This window comes from Podarcis bocagei (assembly GCF_964188305.1).
Source record: "Podarcis bocagei genome assembly, chromosome: 12".
Taxonomy (NCBI): domain Eukaryota; kingdom Metazoa; phylum Chordata; class Lepidosauria; order Squamata; family Lacertidae; genus Podarcis; species Podarcis bocagei.
The window spans coordinates 3,245,821-3,270,954 of record NC_138137.1 but is presented as its reverse complement, the minus strand read 5'-3'; the positions used below and the strand labels follow the sequence as shown (position 1 = coordinate 3,270,954).

Genomic DNA, 25,134 nt, shown 5'->3' with positions numbered 1-25,134 from the left:
TGCAGCTTGTCACGCTGGCCATGTGACCCGGAAGTGTCTGCGGACGGCACCGGCTCCCGGCCTCTTGAGCGAGATGAGTGCGCAACCCTAGAGTCGGTCACGACTGGCCCGTACGGGCAGGGGTACCTTTACCTTTATCTAACAATTATACACTGGTTAGTTTTTATTTAATCTCTCTCTTCCCAGTTGGCTTCCGTCTGTCTCAAGAGACAATGGAGTGCGCCTCTGCAGGTGAAGTCAACCCGCTACGTTAGCAGCAGCACTGAAGTGACCTCTCCTGGGTGCAAGACTGGGCAGTGTGTATGGAGGTCCTGGACTGCCCAGGCAACCCCCCCCCCTTCAGCCTTGCTTTTGTGACCCAAGGAAAAGCAGGGTAATATGTTTGGCACTAGCCTGACTTCAGGAGTTCCTAGAAGGAAGTCCAACCAACTTAGGGACTCCACTCTGGATATGTCCCTGACATTTTGCTGTACAGCAGTACCTCGGGTTACAGACACTTCAGGTTACATACGCTTCAGGTTCCAGACTCCGCTAACCCAGAAATAGTACCTTGGGTTAAGAACTTTGCTTCAGGATGAGAACAGAAATCGTGCAGTGGCGGCGCGGCGGCAGCAGGAGGCCCCATTAGCTAAAGTGGTACCTCAGGTTAAGAACAGTTTCAGGTTAAGAATGGACCTCCAGAACGAATTAAGAACCCCGACCAAACATAAGAGGAGGCGTGTAGTGGTGATAGGGGATTTCCTACTGAGGGGAACAGAAGCAGTGATCTGTGGGCCTGACAAGATGTCTTGGGAGGTGTGCTGTCTCCCCGGGGCTAAGATGTAACTGAACAACTGCAAGGAATCATAAAACCCACTGACAAATACCCCTTCCTCTTGGTTCATGTGGGAACCAATGACACTGCAAGCAATAGCCTCCAGAAGATCAAAAGAGACTACGAGGCTCTCGGCAGGAAATTGAAGCAATTAAATGCACAAATTGTCATCTCATCTGTCCTCCCAGTTGAACGACGTGGCCCAGGGAGAGAGGGAAAAATAGTCAAAGTGAACAGCTGGCTTCGCAAATGGTGTAAACAGGAATGGTTTGGATTCTTAGATCACAGACTGCAGTTTCTTGAAGATGGACTTCTGGCAAGCGATGGGCTGCACCTCACAACGGTTGGGAGAAATGTTTTTGCCAAAAATCTCAGAAACCTCATCAGGAGGGCTTTAAACTGACTAATGTGGGGGAGGGAGACAGTGCTCCTGAAGGTAGGAGTCTATCAATTGATGAAGATGATCATCCAAATGTCATAGACCAAATGGAGCAAACAGCACGCAGACCTAGTGGTGGGAGGAAAAAAATCCTTAAATAAGAGACACGGGGGAATGATTAATGGACTTCAATGTCTGTACACTAATGCGCAAGGCATGGGAAATAAACAAGATGAGCTTGAGCTCTTGGTACAGCAAACTAAATATGACATAATAGGCATCACTGAAACCTGGTGGGATAAGTCCCACGATTGGAATGTAATAATGGAGGGATACAATCTATTTCAGAGAAACAGACCAGACAAGAAAGGAGGAGGATTGGTGTTATATGTCAGGGATGTGTATACCTGTGAAGAGATCCAAGATTTAGAACCTCAAAGCCAAAGTGAGAGCATTTGGGTCAAAATTAAGGGAGAGAAGAATAACAGAGACCTCATTGTGGGAGTTTACTACAGATCCCCAAGCCAAACGGAGGGCATAGATGATGCCTTCCTGGAACAGATGGCCAAGCATGCAAAAGGAAGGGAGATAGTAGTAATGGGGGACTTCAATTACCCGGATATTTGTTGGATGTCAAACTCAGCCAAGAGCATAGGTCAAACAGATTCCTCACTGGCCTTGCAGACAACTTCATTGTCCAGAAAGTGGGAGAAGCAACAAGAGGAACAGCCATTTTAGATCTGGTCCTAACCAATGTTGATGACTTGGTTAGTGGGGTAGATGTGGATGGATCATTAGGCGCGAGTGATCATGCTCTTCTGAAGTTTACTATACAGCGGAAAGGAGCAGCCAAGCATACTAGGACTCAATTTCTTGACTTTAAGAAAGCCGACTTCATAAAACTTAGGGAAGTGCTGGGTGAGATCCCATGGACAGTAATACTAAAAGGAAAGGGAGTTCATGATGGCTGGGAGTTTGTTAAGAGGGAGATAGTAAAAGCACAACTTCAGGCAATACCATTGAGACGGAAACATGGAAGGTGCCTAAAGAAGCCAGGGTGGCTATCTAAAGAACGTTTAACTGAGTTAAGATTAAAAAAGGATGTGTACAAAAAATGGAAAAGGGGGGAAACCACCAAAGAGGAATTCAAACAAATAGCCAGCACGTGTAGACACAAAGTCAGAAAAGCTAAAGCACAGAATGAACTCAGGCTTGCTAGAGAGGTTAAAAGCAACAAAAAAGGCTTTTATGGGTATGTTCGTAGCAAAAGGAAGAACAAAGAAAGAGTGGGGTCACTCAGAGGAGAAGATGGTGAAATGCAAACAGGGGACACAGAAAGGGCTGAACTCCTCAATGCCTTCTTTGCCTCAGTCTTCTCCGATAAAGAAAACAATGCCCGACCTGAAGAATTTGGAGCAAATGATTCAGCAGAGGAAACACAGCCCAGAATAACTAAGGAGATAGTACAAGAATACTTGGCTAGTTTAGATGTATTCAAGTCTCCAGGGCCAGATGAACTGCATCCAAGAGTATTAAAAGAACTGGCAGATGTGATCTCAGAACCACTGGCAGTCATCTTTGAGAATTCCTGGAGAACAGGCGAAGTCCCGGCAGACTGGAGGAGGGCAAATGTTGTCCCTATTTTCAAAAAGGGGAAAAGAGAGGACCCAAATAATTACCGCCCAGTCAGTCTGACATCAATACCAGGGAAGATTCTGGAGCAGATCATTAAGCAAACAGTCTGTGAGCACCTAGAAAGGAATGCTGTGATCACCAATAGTCAGCATGGATTTCTGAAAAATAAGTCATGTCAGACTAACCTGATCTCGTTTTTTGACAGAATTACAAGCCTGGTAGATGAAGGGAACGCAGTGGATGTAGCCTACCTTGATTTCAGTAAGGCATTTGACAAGGTGCCCCATGATATTCTTGTAAAGAAGCTGGTAAAATGCGGTCTTGACTATGCTACCACTCAGTGGATTTGTAACTGGCTGACTGACCGAACCCAAAGGGTGCTCATCAATGGTTCCTCTTCATCCTGGAGAAGAGTGACTAGTGGGGTGCCACAGGGTTCTGTCTTGGGCCCGGTCTTATTCAACATCTTTATCAACGACTTGGATGATGGACTCAAGGGCATCCTGATCAAATTTGCAGATGACACCAAACTGGGAGGGGTGGCTAACACCCCAGAGGACAGGATCACACTTCAAAACGACCTTGACAAATTAGAAGCGGACACGGAGCAATGGATCCAAACTACAAGAAAGAAGATTCCACCTAAACATTAGGAAGAACTTTCTGACAGTAAGAGCTGTTCAACAGTGGAATTTGCTGCCAAGGAGTGTGGTGGAGTCTCCTGCTTTGGAGGTCTTTAAGCAGAGGCTTGACAACCATATGTCAGAAGTGCTTTGATGGTGTTTCCTGTTTGGCAGGGGGTTGGACTCGATGGCCCTTGTGGTCTCTTCCAACTCTATGATTCTAAGTTCTTAACCCAAGGTAGCACTGTATTCCGAATAGGATTCCTCGCAAGAAAAGGGAAAAGTTGACAGCCATGTCAAGACATCACCTTGATAGTGAACATAGATTCATAGAACACTTCCAACTGAAACATTAACTTCCTCTTCCTTTGAATATTGTAGTGGAAATAATTAGCTAGTTAGAAAGACTTAAAGTCTGATTTACATAATATTTATCCTTTATGATTTTTCACACCTTCTTAATATGTTTCTCCATACACAAAAAGCAGTTCAGTCATTAGAGTATAAATAAAGTATAAGCTTTAGTTGTGCTGCAAGCTTTAATCAGCTTCCTCTGATGATTTAACAACTGAAGCACTAATTGGCCAATTGGCAGTCCCCTTTGACTGGGTGGGACTGAGAACCAAAGGCAGGTCTGTTTGCATAACAGGGAAGGAACAAGAAAACACGGAAGCGGCCTGTTGGTGTTCACACCAGTGCAAGTTCATTTCGAAGTCAGCCCCACTCTGTTCATCTTGGCTTACTCCCAGGTAACTGTGCATAAGAATGCAGCCTTAATTGCCCAGGATGATGTAATTCAGATTCGGGCCATTTCCATAGAAGAGCTGCCCCATCCTGCCAATTCCCAGTGTAGAATCATAGAATGGTAGAGCTGGAAGGGACCCCAATGGTCATCTAGTCCAACCCCCTGCAATGCAGGAAGCCTGCCCACAGCCATCCTTGGGTGGGATGGAACCACCAACCTCCTGGTTAATAGCTAGATGCACTGACCCATTGTACTACAGCCGCGGGCAGCATATGTCATAATCAGAGCAAAGGGTAGTAAATAGAAATGGCATTTTAATGACTATTGAGTAGAGCTTTCTGCCATACAGAGTTCATAACATTGTTTGACTTGTGGGAGTTGAATGCGCTAACTAGGTACATCCTGATCCCAGACTCACAGAAATATATTGTGGACATACACTCATGTGCACACAGGACACACACTTACACCAACAGGCACACAATCTCCCCACATCTGCTAATCTAATCAGATCAGCTGAGGAGGAGCTATCACCCCCTTCCAGCTCATGAAATGATCATCTGATTGTGAGTTGCACCCCCCTCAGGGTCCTGGGCTGGGGAGGGTGGCTTAAGTTTTTATGCTCACCCTATTGCCATGTCCACTTTATTTACCTTTTTGCTGTTACTACCAAAATCAGTGGAAATTTATGGAGGGGCATAAAAATGGGGCTGGCTGCTGGGCTACGGGTTCACTTATTTACAAACCACTTAATCAAAGAATTCCAAAGTTGAAGCACATGGAACTATTTAAAAGAATGGATATCAATATACAAATAAAATCATGTTGGCAACTCATATGCCAGAGTATAGCACAGGGATCAGCAACCTTTTCCAACTGTGGGCTGGTCCACCGTCTCTCAGACCATGTGGTGGGCCGGACTATATCTTGGGCAGGGGTGTGTGTGAACAAATTCCTATGCCCCACAAATAACCCAGACATGCATTTTAAATAAAAGCACACATTCTACTCATGTAAAAAGCAGAACCCTGGTAGCTGGTAGCTGGATTATATTGTTATACATTGGCCACAACCCAGCCCAACCCAAGTTAATCACTCTTAAGCCTATTGATTTTTCACTTTATTTAAATGTGTTTAAGGGGTTTTACCTATGTGCCAGATAGTGACTATAGTTGTTGTGTGTTCCCCAAACTTCTCCCAGAGAAATAGTAGTTTGTTCCATTTATCGTAGGCATAAGATGAAAACAAGGTGGCCTCATTCTCAGATATTCAGTAGCTCCATATAAAGACACTGCACAGGTAAAAAAACAATAACAGCCCACGTCTGGTTAACGAGTAGTTAATTTTATTATATATAGCCAAAGGCCTTTACAATGGATGACAGAGAATAAAAGGAAAACATTCCTCTAAAATCATACAACATAACCCAAAGCTGTTTACAACATAAAAACCCCCCACGAAATTTACAACATTAAATTTAAAATTGGAGTGCATTCACATAGCTGGGATGGAGCTTCTTAGCTGCCAGCACAAATTTGGCTACCTGGTGTATAATATATAGATGTTTATCCGTGTGGATCGACCTGGAAACCAATTAAGGATTGGCGATATAAATTTTCCTCTGGGTGTATACAAGGGGCAAATCAGATAGTGTGTGATGTCCTTTACCCAGATTGTATCCATATATACATTTGCGATCCATGTAGGGAATTCCCCGATATCTCCTCTCTAAATATGCTGAGGGCATCTATTGGAATCTTAGTTCTACAAAGGCCTTGAGTAGTTGTGGGAAGGTCAGAGTCTCAAGATAATGGGGCCTTGAGTGATTGTCTTAATTTGGGGGTACCAAGTAGGGTAACGGGCGGCAATGATGGATGCTCTGTTTTGGTTGGCATCGTGATCAAAAATCCAATTTCTAGGGTCATGTGGGCTAAGGACTAAGTAGTTCTCCATTTGAAGATTATAAATCCTAAACTTGGCACTTTTGTGCCCAGCCACCTGTCCTTAGTTGCTCTAACCAGCAGAGCTTAGTAAGGGGATGATCCTTGAAGGCGTTTAGCCTGTGCCAATACCTCAGATAGGCTAGATCAATTCTGGCTGCTAGCGAGGGGAGGCCCAACTCAGCTCTGAGGTGGGTTGCCGGTGTCCCACAGGGAAAGCCCCAAAATCTGCCTCATAGATTTATTTTGTAGGACCTTTATTACAGATGTAACATCAGTTCCCCATATCTCAGCCCCATAGAGCATTTGGGCAACGATTTTACAGAGAAAGATCTTAATAGCTGGACTAATTAACTGCCCACCCTTTGAATGGAATAACCTGTATTAGAATGGCCAGATATTAGCTTAATTGCTTCCAGATTGCTATAGTTGCTGTGTGTGTCCCCAGCTTCTCCCAGAGAAACAATAGTTGGCTACATTTATTGTAGGCATGAGATGAAAACTAGGTGGCTTCATTCTCAGATATTCAGTACCTCCATATAAAGACACTGCACACCAACAACAACAACCCACGTCTGGTTAAAGAGAGGAAGCAGCTGGTTACAGCATAAAGACTTCTATACAGAGCCATAGTAACTAATTCCATTTTCACAATCTTGAATTTCTGTTTCACATTCAAAACTAACCCTTCAAGCATGAGAAAGTGGAGAATTATTTCAAGATTCAGAACACAGCTGCCTTAAAATATATATATATATATATATATATATATATATATATATATATATATATATATATATATATATTTCACTAAATGCTGAAACCATCAACACAGAAAAAGATCCAGAATTAAGAAGGGCATAAAATTGTGGCTGGTTTTGATCAGATTCCCCCAGTTAATGGTGTTTGTATTGATATGGGGAGGTTTGTCCCGACTCTGGTTTCCTGCGCTCTCTGCCCAGGGCTCTACGGGACAACAGGGAGTGTGGGAAGTAGCTTTATGGCCAGGACTGCCTGCAGTGACCACAGCCCACGCCTGTCCCTTGCAGCTTTGTGGAGTGGCCAGAACCATGACAGATCAAGGTGCCCAGCAGGTCTGGATTGTGGGGACTGACAGGAAACAAAGAGTCAGAGTCCAGCAACTAGGAGAAAAGGTTTCAACAAAAGATGTATTGCGAGGAAGACTGGGATTTGATTTAACTGGAGTGAAAGGAAGCGAAGGATAAAACTAAGCAAGTGCTGGCAGAACCCAAAAGAGCTGTATTTGGACCAAAAGCAGGGGCTGGTGGGATGTGAAATGTGCCCCCCCCACCCTCTATCTTAATAGGGATTCCTAGATTGTTTGCTCTGTGGCTGCTTGCAGCTATGATCCACCTCTAGGCTTCTCCCTCGCTATACTCATGTCCACACCATGCATTTAAAGCACAATGCTTCCCCCAAAGAATCCCAGGAACTGTAGTTTGAGATCTCCTTAATCCTCAGTGCCAAAAAGCACAATTCTTGAGAAGAGAGGCTCCTTCTGGAATCATGATGGGAAGGATACCTGTTCAGTGAGTTTGAGTTTGGAGACGGAAGTCAGCCAAGTGGGCTTGGCTTGGGGGCCTGAGCACAAGTATAGGGGGCAATTCTCCTTGAGCCTGTGCCAATTGGAGTGACAGATGGTCAGTTCAGGGGCAGCAGCTGGAACTGATTTTAGAAGCTCACCTAAACTCAGGAAGATCTTCTGCAGACCCACAGCACATTTTGTACAGTAGAAAATCAGTTTCTTAGTAAAAATGTACATTTCCAATCTGCTGTGAAATGAAAGTTACTTCTATAAAAGTATTATTGAGGTTCAAGGGAGCACTATTATTGTTTTATAACTGGGCTACAGTGCCACCTGGTGCCAATACTTGGAATGTAAGAATATCAATATATGGCACTCTCCTTTCAATAAACATGTTTTGGTTGCTATGGTGATAATGTGGTGCAAACTACACCATACTATCTTGGGCTTTGTCATTTATGAGAAATGGCTACCTGTTTTTATCCCGGATAAGCAGCTGTCCATTATGCATAAAGTATACATGTAGAGTACACTATACAGGAGCTTTATGCTAATAGACACTAGCATTTCAGAAATGCTAATTGTTGAGAAAACACATTGAGAAAAGCATATTATCAGATGAAGAGTCACAGTTAATTTTCAGCCCTGTGGTCCATTTCTGTCAGAGCTGCCCGAGGTCCCAGCTCACAAAGGACCAACGCCGGTTCGTTGTTATATACAAAAGTCTTTATTGAAGTTCAGTTTCGCTTTCACAGCCGCAGCGTGCAGCTCTACGTCTGAAACTCTAGACCGCTGAAGCTCCATCTGAATCCCCTCCCCCCAGACACCAGTTTAAGACTCTAGCCTTGCTCCACCTCTTCCTTTGCTCTTTCCTCCTCTGGTTCCGCCTGTCAGCTGGGGTCTTGCCCTTCCTAGACTCTTCTGACGCTGAGTCCCCTGAGTCTTCCCCCTGCCTCCGGCGGGCTTTAGGACCTGGTTCCCAATCCGGGTTTTCTGCTGTCCCACGCGCCTGTACATTCGAACTTGGCACGCGCGCCCAGCCGGCAACCTTCCTCCTGACCGTTACACTGCTCCTGTCACTGCTTCCCCCTTCGGGGAGGCTAGCTGGACCTGACCTCCCCTCCATTCCCCCACTCTCCGATAGAGACGTGGTCAGCCCTGACTCATCTTCTCTCCCTGCTGGAGGAGACGCTGGCCCTGACACATGGGACTCTTCCCCCCCACTACGCTCTGGTGGGGAAGCTGGTCCTGATCTCCCGCTGCTGCTTTGGGAGTCCCCGCTGGCCCCTTGTTTCTGGTGCATCCCCCCTGGGACCCCCCTTGCCCTGGCCATCGGCGCCTCCTTCTGGGAATCTTCTGATTCGCTGGAGAAGCTCATGGAATCTCTCGGGTCACTGCCATACTCCCCTACGCTGCCCTCAGATTCTTCCCCTTCGCTCTCCATTTCCTCTCTCCCCTGTGCCTCTGTTCCAGAGCCCCTGACATCCATCCCCCCTCGAAGCCCCCCTTCCCCCCTCCCCCTCTTCGGGTGCGGGTTCCGGGTGCTCCAGTGCTGTGGGGGTGAGTGCGGGATACCGTTCTTTCCCCTTGGTGTGCAGCCGACCAGCTGGATCCGGCCCGCCCGTAATGGGCTCGTCAACGTCGATCTCCTCTGCTTCCATCTCTCTGCATTTGTGCTCGAACCCAGGATCCTCCCCCAACACGTCCATGTCCGTCCCTCCCCCTGTTACCTCGGGTGATGCTGCGTGTAAGGGCCCCCTCAGTAGTTCCCTGCTCCACCCCACCTCCGGTTGATTGTCCCACCAATAAGAGCGGTCTGTGACAAACCCCGAGAGTGATCCCTCTGGGGAGCTTGTTTCTGGCGCCGTTTCCTCAGCTGATGAGAACCCCTGGAACGTGCTGGCTGAAAGTGTGGGTGTGAAAAGACAGTCGTCGAAATAATCTGCCGGCATAGGTCTGTGTGGGAAGAGTGCATGGAACTCGTCTTTGAGGTAGTGCTCCTCCACGGCATAGTACGGTACCCACCTGTTGGCGCTGGCCGGGGTACCTTCCCTGGCGAGGAGATATTCAACTCCCTCTTCCCCCCATCTCGAGTCTAAAATCTCCGTGACCTCGTTGAGTGGTGCCGCCCTCGGTGACTCCTCCCCTGTTGGCGATTTTCTGAGTGGGTCTGGTGCGTTCCTTGGCGCCTGAAACCTGTGGGGTTCCTTGTAGGGTGTGAGCACTGACCTATGAAAGACCGGGTGCATTCTGGAGCCCTCCGGGAGTGTCAACCGGAAGGCCACTGGGTTGATTTGTGCCTCGACTTGGTAAGGCCCTAGCTGCTTGTGTCTGAGCTTCTTCTTAGCTAACGTTCTGGCCGGCACTGCCTGGGCTGCTAACCAGACCCAGTCCCCCAACTGGATGTCTTCCCCGACTCTCCTGTGCCTGTCTGCCTGCATTTTGTAGGCGTGTTTTGCTAGTTCCAAGTGCCTTCGGAGTTGCTCGTGGACCTCCTGTAACTCTGCTGCCAAGTGCTCTGCTCCCCGTGGCTCCCCCTCCCCCTTCGTCTCTAACCCCGGGAAGGTTCTGGGATGCCGCCCATTGTTGGCGAAGAACGGTGTCACCCCTGTAGACCCGTGCTTCGTGTTGTTGTAGGCAAACTCAGCCAGCGGTAGGTAGTCCACCCAGGTCGAGGGCTGTTGATTTGCGTAGCATCACAGGTACTGCTGCATGATGGCGCTGACCCTCTCCGCTTGTCCGTTGGTCTGCGGGTGTCGTGCCGACGCTAAGTTGATCTTGACGTTCAGGATGCCCAGCAGCTTCTGCCAGAAGCTCGAGATGAATTGGCGACCCCGGTCGGACAGGATGGACCGTGGTAAGCCGTGAACTTTGAACACGTGGTCTATGAACAGCTTGGCGGTCTGTTCCGCTGTGGCCACCTTCGCGCAAGGAATGAAGTGCGCCATCTTGGTGAACAGGTCTACGACCACGAGTACCGCTGTTTTGCCTCGCGAGCTGGGCAGATCTGTGACAAAGTCCAGGGCCACTTTCTCCCACGGTTCGAGCGGCGTCTGTAGCGGTTCCAGCAGTCCCGCCGGCTTCCTTTGTACTGGTTTGACCCTTTGGCATGTGTCACACCTAGAGACGTAATCCGCGACTTCTCCCCTCATCTGGGGCCACCAAAAGTCTCTGGCTACTAATTCCGCCGTCTTGTCCTTGCCGAAGTGCCCAGCGCTGGGCGCGTCGTGTAACTGCTGCAGGACTTTCGCGCGGAGGTCGTCTCCCGGCACGTAGAGAGCCCCTTTGCGGATGAGCAGTCCGTCGCGTATCTGGAACTCGTCGTCCTTCGCTGTGCCTCTTCACACCTCCTCCATCTTGGATTGTGCGAACGAATCCGTCTGCAGCGCGCGACGCACCGCGTCCAGGTCCACGGTGGCTGAAGCGCATGCCCACGCTTTCGGTGCGAAAATGTGTTTGGCCGCCACCGGTGCCGCTTCCTCGAGATACTGCGGTTTCCTGGATAGTGCATCCACCATGACATTGTTGTCTCCCGGGATGTATTCTATCCGGAAGTCGAAATCCGCAAAGAACTCCGCCCAGCGGATGTGTCTCTGGTTCAGGAACCGCGGCGTGCGCCAGTACTCCAGGTTCTTATGGTCCGTGAGGACCTGCACTGTGTGTCTGGCTCCGATGAGGAAGTGCCGCCACGCCTTGAAGGCTGCATGAATGGCCAGCAACTCCCTGTCCCAGATGGTGTAGTTCTGTTCCGACTTGCTGAGTTTCCTGGAGTAGAATGCGCAGGGCCTCCAGTTCCCTTGCGGATCTTGCTGCAACAGGACCGCCCCCACCGCTCTGTCCGAGGCGTCCGTTTCAACCCTCATTGGTTTGCTGGGGTTTACGTGTAGCAGCTGTTCTTCGGACGCGAAGAGACGCTTGAGTCTCCGAAAAGACTGCTCCGCCTGGTCCGTCCAGGTGAACTTCTTCTTCTTGGAGCTGAGCGTGTCCGTGATGGCCGCCGTCTCCTTCGCGAACCCCTTGATGAACTTGCGATAAAAGTTGGCGAAGCCGACGAACTTCTGGACCTCCTTCCGATTGCGCGGGCTCTTCCAGTCCAATACCGAGCGGACCTTGGTGCTGTCCATGGCGAGTCCCTTGTCGGACAGCTTGTAGCCCAGGAAATCCACCTCCGTCATGTCGAACTGGCACTTCTCCAGTTTGGCGTAAAGTCTGTGCTTCCGTAGTCTCTGCAGGACCTCCTTGACGTCTCCCTCGTGAGCCTCCTGCGATTCCGAGAAGATCAGGATGTCGTCTAGGAAGCATACGCACTTCTTGTAGAGGAGTCCCGCTAACACGTGGTGCATGAAGGCTTGGAAACAATGGGAGCCATTTTGCAGACCAAACGGCATAACTCGATATTCATAGGTGCCTAAAGGCGTAAACATGGCCGTCTTCCACTCATCGCCCTCCCGCATGCGTATAAGGTTGTACGCCCCTCGTAGATCCAACTTGGTGAAGATCCATCCCTTCCTCACCGTCGCGAGCAGGTCGTCAATCTTGGGCATGGGGAATGCTGTGGGCTTTGTCCTGGAATTGATGATTCTGTAATCAACTACCAGCCTCCGTTGGGGCGTGTCTTTCTTCTTCACGAAAAACACGGGACTGCCCCCCACTGCTTTGGATTCTTGGATGAATCCCCGCTTCAAGTTGTGATCTATGAACTCCCTGAGTTCTTGCAGTTCGTCTTCAGACATGGAATACAGTTTTCCAGTCGGCAGCGTCGCCCCCGGCAGGAGGTCAATCATGCAGTCGTAGGGCCTGTGGGGAGGCAGCTTGTCCACTTCCTTCTCGCAGAAGACCTCCAAAAACGCCTTGTACTTGTTGGGTACCGCTTGCACCATGCCTAGGTGTAGCTGTGGTTCATCCTCTCGCCCCTCCCCTTCCTGGCTGGTCCGGATGCAGTGTTCTGCGCAGTAGGAGGAGCAGAAGGTCAATTGCCGCTGGTACCATGCTAATGCCGGGCTGTGCCTATCCAGCCAACTCATGCCCAACACTATGGGCGTGCCCGACAGGTGGGTGACGTTAAAGCTGATGACTTCGCGGTGATTTCCAATTTGCATTACCATAGGCGGTGTTTGCTGTACCACCTGTCCTCCCAGTAGCTCTCTGCCATCGACTGTGACGACGTTTAGGGGCATCGTGGCTGGTAGGAGTGCTATGCGATGTAGCCTGATGAAGTCCACTCCTACAAAGTCTGCATTACTACCAGAGTCAATGGTAATAGGGACTTCCAGGGTGAGTCCATTGGGCAGCTGGAGCGATGCGGTGAGTTGCACCACTGGTTTGGGTGGGAGGGGGTCTGTGGGCTGCAAAATCTCTGGGGACTGCTTCACTGACTCGCCTGGCTGGGCCCCAGTGCCTCTGCCTCCAACCAGGCTTTGTCGTTTCCCTGTAGCTGTTCCCCCTGCTGAACTGCTCCCCTTACTGTTGCTGAGGCTGCAGTGTGCCTCAGGATCCTCTGGGGACACTCTTTGGCCATGTGTTGTGCACTGTCGCAGATATAACACTTCCTGCTCCCTCGCCTTGACTGCTCCTGGTGTTTGGGCTCTGGTCGCTGTCTGAGCCCTGGCACCACCTATCTCCATCGGCCCTTCTCCCCCCCCCCCAGTGGAGGCGTGGATTGCGCGCGCCCTGTCTCTCTGGGTAGGAAGGGAGTTGTTCTGGCTGGTGTGCGTGCCATACGTCCCTCATCCCTGCTCCAAGGGCGTTCTTCCAGGCGCACCCCTATCGCCAGCGCTCTCTGGACGACTTCTGTGGTACTGTTAGGTCTCTCCCCCCTCGCCAGCTCATCTTTCACGGCCCCATTTAGCCCCTCCCAGAACAGATCCCTTACGGCAGCGGAGTCCTTCTCCCAGCCCAGCACATTTACTAACGCAAAAAAGCGGGAGTGATATTGTCTCACAGTGGTTTTGCCCTGCTTCAGCCCGTGCATTTCCCTCCTGGCCACATCCACATCTACCGTTGATTTAAAACAATCGTCCATAGCCTTGATAAATGCTTTTGAATCTTGGAGGGCGGGATCATTCTCACGCCATAAATTGCGCAGCCACGATTTAGCTTCCCCATGCAGATGAGTTATTATGAACCCTACTTTCTCCTCCTCATCTCTAAAGTCTTTCCGAAGCAAATTGAGCGCGAAAACTATGTCTGCTCTGAAGTTAGGATACTGCTGCAGGTTCCTGTCGAAGTGGGCTACTATGCTGCCCCCCCTCTTCCCGAGGCCAACTCCCTCCGGCTTGGGTCCTGGCAGCCCCTCTTTGCCCAAACGTTCCCACCTGGTTTGCAGATCCCGGCAGAGCGCTGTTGCTTCTTCCTCCCTCTTTCTGGATCCTTCTACTTCTGCGTAAAGCCTCGTGACTGCTTCTTGCAGTGCTGTCACCTTCTCCTCCGTAGTCATCTTTGACTATCTTCGTGAGCTCTCAAAACACCAAGTTTTGCCCCTCGCTGCGCCAACTCACGCTGCGAGGGTTCAATTCTATAATTTTATGGCAGACGGAGCTTACTGTCAGAGCTGCCCGAGGTCCCAGCTCACAAAGGACCAACGCCGGTTCGTTGTTATATACAAAAGTCTTTATTGAAGTTCAGTTTCGCTTTCACAGCCGCAGCGTGCAGCTCTACGTCTGAAACTCTAGACCGCTGAAACTCCGTCTGAATCTCCTCCCCCCAGACACCAGTTTAAGACTCTAGCCTTGCTCCACCTCTTCCTTTGCTCTTTCCTCCTCTGGTTCCGCCTGTCAGCTGGGGTCTTGCCCTTCCTAGACTCTTCTGACGCTGAGTCCCCTGAGTCTTCCCCCTGCCTCCGGCGGGCTTTAGGACCTGGTTCCCAATCCGGGTTTTCTGCTGTCCCACGCGCCTGTACATTCGACCTTGGCGCGCGCGCCCAGCCGGCAACCTTCCTCCTGACCGTTACACTGCTCCTGTCACTGCTTCCCCCTTCGGGGAGGCTAGCTGGACCTGACCTCCCCTCCGTTCCCCCACTCTCCGATAGAGACGTGGTCAGCCCTGACTCATCTTGTCTCCCTGCTGGAGGAGACGCTGGCCCTGACACATGGGACTCTTCCCCCCCACTACGCTCTGGTGGGGAAGCTGGTCCTGATCTCCCGCTGCTGCTTTGGGAGTCCCCGCTGGCCCCTTGTTTCTGGTGCGTCCCCCCTGGGACCCCCCTTGCCCTGGCCATCGGCGCCTCCTTCTGGGAATCTTCTGATTCGCTGGAGAAGCTCATGGAATCTCTCGGGTCACTGCCATACTCCCCTACGCTGCCCTCAGATTCTTCCCCTTCGCTCTCCATTTCCTCTCTCCCCTGTGCCTCTGTTCCTGAGCCCCTGACAATTTCCTACAATTGTCTCCTGATTAAGTTTAGATTTCAGGGGAAGAAAGAAAAATTTGCAGGCAATAAATGATGGACGAACCATGTTCAGGAGCATCAGTTCCAGTTAACAAATGGTTGGAAAGTTATTTCCTGTATCTCAAGAGCCCTCTTTCCTCCTCTCATGACAGAAAAAGGAAGGATGGGTGGTGGTATTTTGCCTGGGAAGGAGGGAACTGGCACAGGAAGCTGGCTAGCAGTGGAGGCAAACCCCATTTTGTTACTGCCTCCTCCATTGTTTTTGCTGCGTTAGCAGCACTGAAGTGACCTCTCCAGGGTGCAAGCCCGGACAATGTGTGTGGAGGTCGTGGGCTGCCCAGACAACAAGACCCCACTCTCAGCCTTGCTGATGTGGTCCCATTTTCTGCCAAACCTAAATTTGAAAAGATCGGATTCAGGGCACTCATAGCAGGGAGTGTGGGGTGTAAGTGGAGTTTGTATTTTGAAGTCCCACTATTGCAAACTCACCCCCACCCCAATATCTAGGCTGTGGTGAAAAATCAGGATCTGGCAAGAAGGCAAAAATCCATACTTCATCAAAATGAGAAAGTGCATTATTTTAAACCACTCTGATTTTTTCTAAAACAATAATAATTAGGGTGTATCCAACGTTTTAATTTTAGCATCTCAAAGAGGACACTGGGTTGCAATATGGGAAAAAAGGATTCTGATGTCAATCATTTCAAATATATGTACATGCAGGATGCCCTAACAGCTGTCTTAGCAGTTTTGTGTCTGGCTGTACAGTGAAAAGTATAGTGTGAGAAAACTCATAATTCTTCCTTAATCTATAAAGTACATTCAGTCAGTGCTTTTTTTCTAAAAAGAAAACCACCATTTTATATTTCAAATTGGGAAAAATAAATACAGTACACTGCTTCACACATTAAATGCTCGTTTCCATCTGAGACTCAGGAAACACTGTGAAAGGAAATGAGGCCGCCATCGGGGGTAGCAGCGGAACTGACAATTCACCATGCTAGAGAAGAAACTAATTTTTTCTTTAAAAAATTAGTTTCTTCTCCCATTAGATTCACAAAATGTTTAGGGGTATGGGTCTCCCTGAGTCTGCCCCGAAAAAAGCACTACATTCAGTTATTGTTTTATTATCAAATTCTATAGCTCAGTGGATAGAGCATGAGACTCTTAATCTCAGGATTATGGGTTTGAGTCCCACATTGGGCAAAAAGATTCCTGCATTGCAGGGCAAGGACTAGATGAGCTCGTGGTCCCTTCCAGCTCTACAGTTCTATGATTCCCTGACAGATAAGAGTAGATTTGGAGGCTGGAAATCTGAAATCTGTTCATTGGGGATTTGAATTTTGTTGATACCAAAACCACAACCAGTCTTCACATTAGATTAGAGGCCATTGGCTCCCAGTACGTTTCCGAGCACAGTTCAAAGTGTTGGTGCTGACCTTTAAAGCCCTAAATGGCCTCAGCCCAGTATACCTGAAGGAGCGTCTCCACCCCCATCGTTCTGCCCGGACACTGAGGTCCAGCTCCAAGGGCCTTCTGGCGGTTCCCTCACTGTGAGAAGCCAAGTTACAGGGAACCAGGCAGAGGGCCTTCTCGGTGGTGGCGCCCTCCCTGTGGAACGCCCTCCTACCAGATGTCAAAGAGAACAACTACCAGACTTTTAGAAGACATCTGAAGGCAGCCCTGTTTAGGGAAGCTTTTAATGTTTGATCTATTACAGTATTTTAATATTTTTTGGGAAGCCGCCCAGAGTGGCTGGGGAAGTGGTGGGGTATAAATAATAAATTATTATTATTATTATTATTATTATTATTATTATTATTATTATTATTAATAATAATGTGCAACATGGCCCTTTTCAAAGCGGTCTGTCCATTCAGTCCCCTTAACATAGGATGTTAGGATGGGATAGGATGGGATGAAAATACCAACACATTTCTTTTCATTGTAGAAACAGCATTGAGAGAAGCTGGAGATTAACCAAATATTTGTAGATTTCTTACCTCATAGACTGAGGAAAGGAGCAAGGGAATGAGGCTCCCACTCAGAGAAGGGGTTGAAATGTTTATTTGAATCAGAATGAGTCTTGAAAATACTCAAACTAAGAAGCCAAATGTTTTATTTTACCCATTTTCTAATTGTGCCTTAAGTATTCTGTTCATCCTCATCTAAACGAACATCGTTTCCCCCCCTGTATCTAATATTTCTGTGTTTCTAAAATAAAAAAAATAAATCTGTCATGGGTGGTAGGGAAGCATTTGAGCAGGGGAAAATATTGTAATATTTTGAAAAATATTAGTTAATGTTTAAAACACTGGGTAGAAAATGGAATCTTTTATTTTTAAAATCTGATCAACTGTCAAAAATACTTAGTATGTGTGCAGTCAGGTGCTTCCTAGATGCTATTTGTAGTGACTGAGGAGGAACCAACCAACTCCTGCTCAGGAGTTAAGCCCTGAGGCACTCGTGATGATATGAAAAAACATTGTGCATTCATGACTATCTGTCTGTTTGAGGACCCAGTGCTGCTGTGTGGACAGGAATGATTTAATCCTAAAAAAAATACTGTGTGTATGGGAACACTTTAAAAATAGAAACATTTCTCTTCTTTTTCCTTCCTTCCCAGTTTTACTTTCATTTACACAGTACCTGCAGATGACTTTCAGATTCAGTCCATCTTTTCCCCTCCCTAACCCTCATTCAGGATCAGAGTTCTGGAATTTAATCTGTTTGGAAAAAGTCCAAAACAGAGTCCGAGAATGGCCTTCGTGAACTCTTGTCATGATCCAGGCCCTTCTGTGGTTGCTGGTGTTCTTTCTGTTCTAGGTTCTTGCGAACCTTTCCTTGCTCAACACAGAGCTTTCTAGGAGCTCCTTCTGGCTCAATGGCACCCAGTTTCTGTATGAGCTTGCATGCCTCATGAATCCTTTTAAAAACAGGTTCCTGAATTTGTGATGGATTTTTATTCTGTGCTTCTGTTTCCTCCAGGGCCTTTTTCTGTGCTCCCTCCAATTCTACCGTGCCCTTTTCAGTTGCCTTCTGTTCTTCCAGGGCCTTCTTCAGAGCTTTCCCTTGTTCCTCCAGAGCTGCCTTTCGACCCTTTGGCAATTCCTCCATAGCAAGATGGGCCCTTTCTTGTTGCTCAAGGGCCTTCTTCTGCATTCTTTGCCGTTCTTTGCTCTGTTTTTCTTCTAGCTCCTTAAGCATCATTTCAGCTTTCTGCTGCTCTGCTAGGGCTGCCTTCCGGGTTCTTTCTTGTTCCTCCACAGCTGACTTTTGAGCCTTTGCCAATGTCTCCAGAGCAAGACGAACCCTTTCTTGTTGCTCAACAGTCTTCTTCTGTGTTCTTTGTCGTTCTTTTCTCTGTCTTTCCTCCAGCTCCTTAAGCATCTTCTCAGCTCTCTGCTGCTCTGCTAGGGCTGTCTTCCTAGCTCTTTCTTGTTCCTCAAGAGCTGACTTTTGAGCTTTTGCTAACTCCTCTGTTGCAAGATGGGCTCTTTCTTGTTGCTCAAGGGCCTTCTTCTGTATGATTTCCTGTTCTTCCAAGGTTTTTCTGTGTCTTTCCTCCAGCTCCTTAAGCATCATCTCCGCTCTCTGCTGCTCTGCTAGGGCTGCCTTCCTAGCTCTTTCTTGTTCCTCCAGAGCTGACTTTTGAAGTTTTGTCAATTCCTCTATAATATGTTGAGCTTTCACTTGTTCCTCTACAGCTCTCTTCTGTGCTCTTTCTTGTTCCTCCAACACTTTGTTCCGAGTTTCCTCCAGTTCAATATGCATCATCTTGGTTTTCTGCTGTTCTTCAAAGGCTATCATCTGAGCTCTCTGCTGTTCCTCTATAGACTTAGCATGTGCTCTCTCCAGCTCTTCCATAGCCTGCTGGGCTATCCTTTGTTCCTCTAAGGCCTTGTGTTGAGCTCTTTTATTTTCCTCCAGGCCCTTCTTTTGAGCAATGTCTAATTCTTTTAAGAGCTTCTGAACTTCCTCTTTTTCTCTCATTGTTTTCTTCTCAGCCCTTTCCTGCTCCTCTTGGAATGTCTTCTGAGTCCTTAAGAGTTCTTCCAGGGCTGCCTCTGCCATCTTCTTTTCTTCTAGAGACCTTTTTTGTGCTAGTTCCTGTTCTTCCACGACTGCCAACTGGGCTTTCTTCTGTTCCTGCAGTGCCTGCTGATGAGCTCTTTCCAGAGCTTCTAGAGCTTTTTGCGCTTTCTCCTGTTCCTCCAGTGCCTTCTTTTGGGCAATCTCTAATTCTTCTAGGGGCTTCTGAGCTACCTCTTTTTCTCTCATTGCTTTCTTTTCAGCCCTTTCCTGCTCTTCTTGGATCTTTCTCTGAGCCCTTGAGAGTTCTTCTAGAGCTGCCTCAGCCCTCTTCTTTTCTTTAAGAGCTTTTTTCTGCGCTTGCTCCTGTTCCTGCAGTGCCTGCTTATGAGCTCTTTCAAGAGCTTCCAGAGCATTCTGGGCTCTTTCCTCGTCCTCCCTGGCCTTTTTTCTGGCTGTCTCCAACTCCTCAAGGGCCTTCTTCTGAGCAAATTCTAATTCTTTTTTAGTCTTCTCAGCTCTCTCTTCTTCTGCCATTGCTCTCTTCTCAGTCATTTTCTGTTCTTTTTTAACCTTAGTCAAGAGTTTTTCCAGGGCTTCCTCTGCCATCTTTTTTTCTTCTAGATATTTCTTTTGTGCTAGTTCCTGTTCTTCCATGGCTGCCGCCTGGGCTTTCTTCTGTTCCTCCTGTGCCTGCTGATGTGCTCTTTCTAGAGCTTCCAGAGCTTTCTGAGCTCTCTCCTGTTCCTCTAGAGCCTTCTTCTTAGTGATCCCTAATTCTTCTAGGCCCTTCTGAAGTAATTCTTTTTCATCCCCTGCTTTCTTTTCCGCTATTTCCTGCTCTTCTTGAAACTTTCTTTGCACTCTCAGGAGTTCTTCCAGGGCTGCCTCAGCCCTCTTCTTTTCTTCTAGAGCTTTTCTTTGGGCTTGATCTTGTTCTTCCATGGCTACCACATGGGCTTTCTTCTTTTCCTCCAATGATTGCTTACGAGCTCGTTCCAGAGCCTCCAGAGCTTTCTGAGCTCTTTCCTGTTCCTCCAGTGCCTTCTTTTGGGCAATCTCTAATTCCTCTCGGCTCTTCTGAAGTGCCACTCTTTCTTGCATTGCTTTCTTTTCAGCCCTTTCCTGCTCTTCTTGGATCTTTCTCTGAGCCCTTGAGAGTTCTTCTAGAGCTGCCTCAGCCCTCTTCTTTTCTTTAAGAGCTTTTTTCTGCGCTTGCTCCTGTTCCTGCAATGCTTGCTTATGAACTCTTTCAAGAGCTTCCAGAGCATTCTGGGCTCTTTCCTCGTCCTCCCTGGCCTTTTTTCTGGCTGTCTCCAACTCCTCAAGGGCCTTCTTCTGAGCAATGTCTAATTCTTTTTTAGTCTTCTCAGCTCTCTCTTCTTCTGCCATTGCTCTTTTCTCAGTCATTTCCTGTTCTTTTTGAACCTTAGTCAAGAGTTTTTCCAGGGCTTCCTCTGCCATCTTTTTTTCTTCTAGATATTTCTTTTGTGCTAGTTCCTGTTCTTCCATGGCTGCCGCCTGGGCTTTCTTCTGTTCCTCCTGTGCCTGCTGATGTGCTCTTTCTAGAGCTTCCAGGGCTTTCTGAGCTCTTTCCTGTTCTTCCAGGGCCACCTTCTTAGCAAACTCTAATTCTTCTTGGCTCTTTCGAAGTACCTCTCTTTCTTCCACTGTTTTTTTCTCAGCCCTTTCCTGCTCTTCTTGGACTTTTCTCTGAATCCCCAGGAGTTGTTCCATGGCTGCCTCAGCCATCTTCTTTTCTTCTAGAGCTTTTTTCTGGGCTCGGTTCTGCTCTTCCATGGCTGCCACTTGGGCTTTCTTCTGTTCCTCCAGTGCCTGCTGGTGAGCTCTTTCCAGAGCTTTCTGAGCTTTCTGAGCTCTCTCCTGTTCCTTCAATGCCTTCTTTTGAGTAATCTCTAATTCTTCTCGTCTTTTCTGAAGTGCCACTCTTTCTTGCATTGCTTTCTTTTCAGCCCTTTCCTGCTCTTCTTGAATCTTTCTCTGAGCCCTTGAGAGTTCTTCTAGAGCTGCCTCGGCCATCTTCTTTTCTTTAAGAGCTTTTTTCTGTGCTTGTTCCTGTTCCTGCAGTGCCTGCTTATGAGCTCTTTCTAGAGCTTCCAGAGCTTTCTGAGCTCTTTCTTGTTCCTCCACAGCCTTCTTCTGAGCAATGTCTAATTCCTCTAGGCCTCTCTGAAGCACCCTTCTTTCTTCCATTGCTTTCTGATTGTCCAGGACCTTTCTTTCAGCCCTTGATAGTTTTTCCTGGGCTGCTTCAGACATACTTGTTTCTTCTAGAGATTTTTTCTGTGCTTGCTCTTTTTCCATGATAGCCATCTGAGCTTTTTTCTGCTGCTCCAGAGCCTGTTTATGAGCAAATTCTAAAGCTTCTAAGGCTTTCTGGGCTCTTTCCTGTTCCTCCACAGCCTTCTTTTGAGCACTTTGTATTTTTTCTAGGGTCTTCTGAGCTTTTTCTTTTTCTTCAATTGTTTTCTTTTCAGCCATTTCTCGCTCTTCTTGAAACTTCCTTTGAGTTCTCTGGAGTTCTTCCAGAGCTGCCTCAGCCATCATCTTTTCTTCTAGAGATTTTTTGTGTGCCAGTTTCTGTTCTTCCATGGCAACCACATGAGCTTTCTTCTGTTCTTCCAGTGCTTGCTTATGAGCACTTTCCAGAGCTTTCAGAGCTCTCTCCTCTTCCTCGAGGGCTTGTTGCTGAGCTCTTTCCTGTTCCCTCAGGGCTGTCAGTCGAGCTTTTGCCAGTTCCTCCAGAGCTGCTTGCTGAGCTCTTTCTAGTTCCTCCAGAGCTAGCAGCTGAGCTTTTGCCTGCTCTTCTAGGATCACTTTGTAAGCTTTTTCTTGCTGATAGAGTAACTTCTGGTGTGATTTTTCCTGTTCTTCTAATAACCTTCTCAGAGAATTCTCCTCTTCATCCAGTTCTTCTTGATAAGCTCTAAGCTTTTCCTCAAGTTCCTGCTGAAGGGCTCTTAACTGTTCCTCCAGCTCTTTCTGATGGACTGTTCCCTGGTATTTTACTTCCTTGTGCTGAACTCTTTCTTGCTCCTTCAGTAGCTTCTGCTGAAAGTTTTCTTGTTCATCAGTCTCCTTTTCAAAAGACCTATATTGTATCCATATACTTTCTTGCAGACTTCTTCCCACCTCTTCCTGGGACATTCCCTCCTGTTTCCTCAGGACGGTGTGTCTGACTCCCTGCCATTCCTTCATGGTTTCCTTCCAAGCCCTTCTCTGGTCTTCAGTGGCTACCTTGTCATCACTTTCTAATCCTGCAAGTATACTTTGTGGTCTTCCATGCTTCTCACAAACTTTGTGAAGGCTTTCCAGAAGCTCCTTGTACTTCTTTTTCTCAAGTTTCCGCTCATGCTTTCGCCAGTATTTGGCAATTTTCTGAGCCTTTGGCTGTATCTCCTTCAACATGGCATAGGATTCTTCATCATAATCCAATTGGCAGGCCAAGGCTAGGTCTTTAGCAGCCCTCTGCCAGTAACCAAGTAGCTGCAATGCTCTTCCTCTCCACTTGTAGGGCTGAGCCGAATCAGGGTTGATCTGTATGGCTTTGTCACAGTCCCTAATTGCAGCATTTGGTTTCTGAAGCTTCATATAGACCTTGGCTCGGTTTGCATATAAAATCGTAAGGTGTGGGTTTAGCTTAATAGCTTCAGTGAACAGATCTAAAGCTTTAAGAAGTTCACCTTTATTGATTGCATCAATAGCTTCTCTTTTCTTTTCAATGGCCTGTTTTCGCATTTCCTCTGTTACTTTCAAGTTTTCATCTCCCATCTCTTGAGGAACATCTTCATCTGGTTCAATCACCTCTTCAGTATCAATTTCCAATTCACTCTCCTCACTCTCTGATTTAATGCATTCAGAATCACTCTTAGTTTCCTTCTGAATCTCTAGTTCCTGAACGTCAGATGTTTCGTATTTTTCATGTGCTATGAGTTGACCTTTTTCCTGTTCTGCAGCATACAGAGGATAGGCTTTGCATTGTTCCTCTGGAAATTGAATAAATGGTTCATGTTCTTGGGCATGATCATATGGAACTTCCTTTTCTTGGTAGAGTTTAAGTTTACTCCTTTCTTGTTCTTCTGAAATGGTATCTCGGTGTTTTGGTGTTTTCAATGGAATCTTTGTCTGTGTACTCTCTGGGTCCACAAGGGCTTCTTTCATCCTTTCCATCTTTTCCGTAAATGATTCTGTATTACATTTTTCTTCATGCTTTCTCCAACATTGAGTGAATGACTGGGTCTCTGCTTCTACCTCCTTCAACATGGTATATGTATTTTCATCATAATCCAACTGACAGGCCAAAGAAAGATCTTTAGCGGCCTCCTGCAAGTATCCTAACAGATGAAATGCACCCCCGCGCCACTTATATGGTAATGCTGCATCAGGGTTTATTTTTATAGCTTGATTGCAGTCGCTTATGGCAGCATGTGGCATACGCAGCTTTAGAAAGGTACTGGCTCGGCAAACATACAAGTTGGCACACTGGGGGTTTAATTCAATAGCTTCAGTGAACAGGTCAATGGCTCTTTGCAGTTCACCTTTATCCACTGCATCAAATGCTTCTTTCTTTTTTTCATTGGTTTGCTTCCACATCTCAACTGTCTCCACATTTTCATTTAGCATGTATTGGAACTCATCCTCATGATCTAGTTTGCCATTTGCTCTTTTATTCTCTAATAGTGGGCTAAAATCTCTCTCTCTCTGATCTTCTGCATCATCCTTTGAAGTTGCCTCTACATTCTTAACCTGCTCCAGTAACTCAGATTCCTTGTATCTTAAGGCACACTTTGCACGTGTCTCAGATATTCTTTGAAACCCTAACTTCAATCTTCTTACCACAGCATTGGCTTCTTCTTCATACTCCAGTCTAGAAGCTAAAGCAAGATCACAGGCTGCCTCTTCCCAATGCCCCAAATTCTGGAATGCTTTTCCTCGCAGTCTGTATGACTCTGCTGATTTGGGATTCAGTTCAATGGCTATGTCACAGTCTTTAATGGCAGCCTGTGCCTCCTGCAACTGCATAAAGATATTGGCCCGGTTAATGTAGGAACTAGGAATATGTGGATTCAACTCAATGGCTTCAGTGAACAAATGAACTGCTTTCTGAAGGTCACCTTTAGCTAGGACTTCAAATGCCTCCTTACACTTTTCATTGATTTGATTCCTCATCTCTTCAGTTACTTTCAGGCTATTGCATCCCAGTTCGTGGATATTGTTCTGACATTGTTCCGTTTCCTCACTACAAGTCTCAAAATTGTTCTCCTTGCTTGGATCTTTCAGAAGCTTATCACCAGCCTCACCTACACAAATGTTGTTTGTTGTGTGTAGTAAGGAATTATTTTTGTTTCCTAATGATTCCCGAAGGAAGACTCGATCTTCAGAATTAGCTAAGTTCAAGTAAGGCTTGACCTGGTCATGTGTGTCACTGTGAACTTTTCTTGGATCCATGATGAGGGGAAAAGATGAACAGATGCAGGAGATAGTTTGGCCTTAGAAAGGAAGGAAGAATTTATGGAAGCTGGCTTGAGAGTTTAGTTATTAAGTTTATGAGTGGCCTGATGGAAAAAGGCCCTCATAATTCCTCTCTGCCATGGCCCTACTTCTATAACTACAACTATTTCTTAATGTGCCAAAACTGAGTCTTAAAGACTCAATAACAAAGGGAGATTTTGTGATGTCATCAGTCTCATCATCACTGGAATTTTGAGGCAAGTTCTTAAGGTCATGTAATGCCAACAATTGCCTGTAGTCCTTTCTTTTTCATTTATATGCTATGTCTTTTTCATTTATATGCTATGTATGAATAGTAGTTTTTACTGATTTTTCACCTGCACAAAAATGCTTACATTCAAAAAGAGGAAGTTGTTTACATCATTACGTAGATGTAAAACTGCAGCTTGCTCACTTTCTGGAATATCCCATCAGCATCATGCTTCTCTTCTTGAAAAATCATGAGACACTGATTTCTGACTTCATTGTAACTCAGGAACTGGTATGCTTTATACAATGATACAT

The 25,134-nt window shown here is 47.1% G+C and overlaps 1 protein-coding gene across 1 annotated transcript; it reads right to left on the bottom strand.

The window, feature by feature from the left end:
• Window positions 1–17,385: 17,385 nt before the first annotated feature.
• On the bottom strand, window positions 17,386–24,759 carry LOC308569861 (uncharacterized protein). Its single transcript, XM_081164067.1, has one exon. It carries the CDS (start codon window positions 24,565–24,567, stop codon window positions 17,788–17,790), a length of 6,780 nt encoding a protein of 2,259 aa, XP_081020193.1. The 5' UTR covers window positions 24,568–24,759; the 3' UTR covers window positions 17,386–17,787.
• Between the last annotated feature and the right edge of the window lie 375 nt (window positions 24,760–25,134).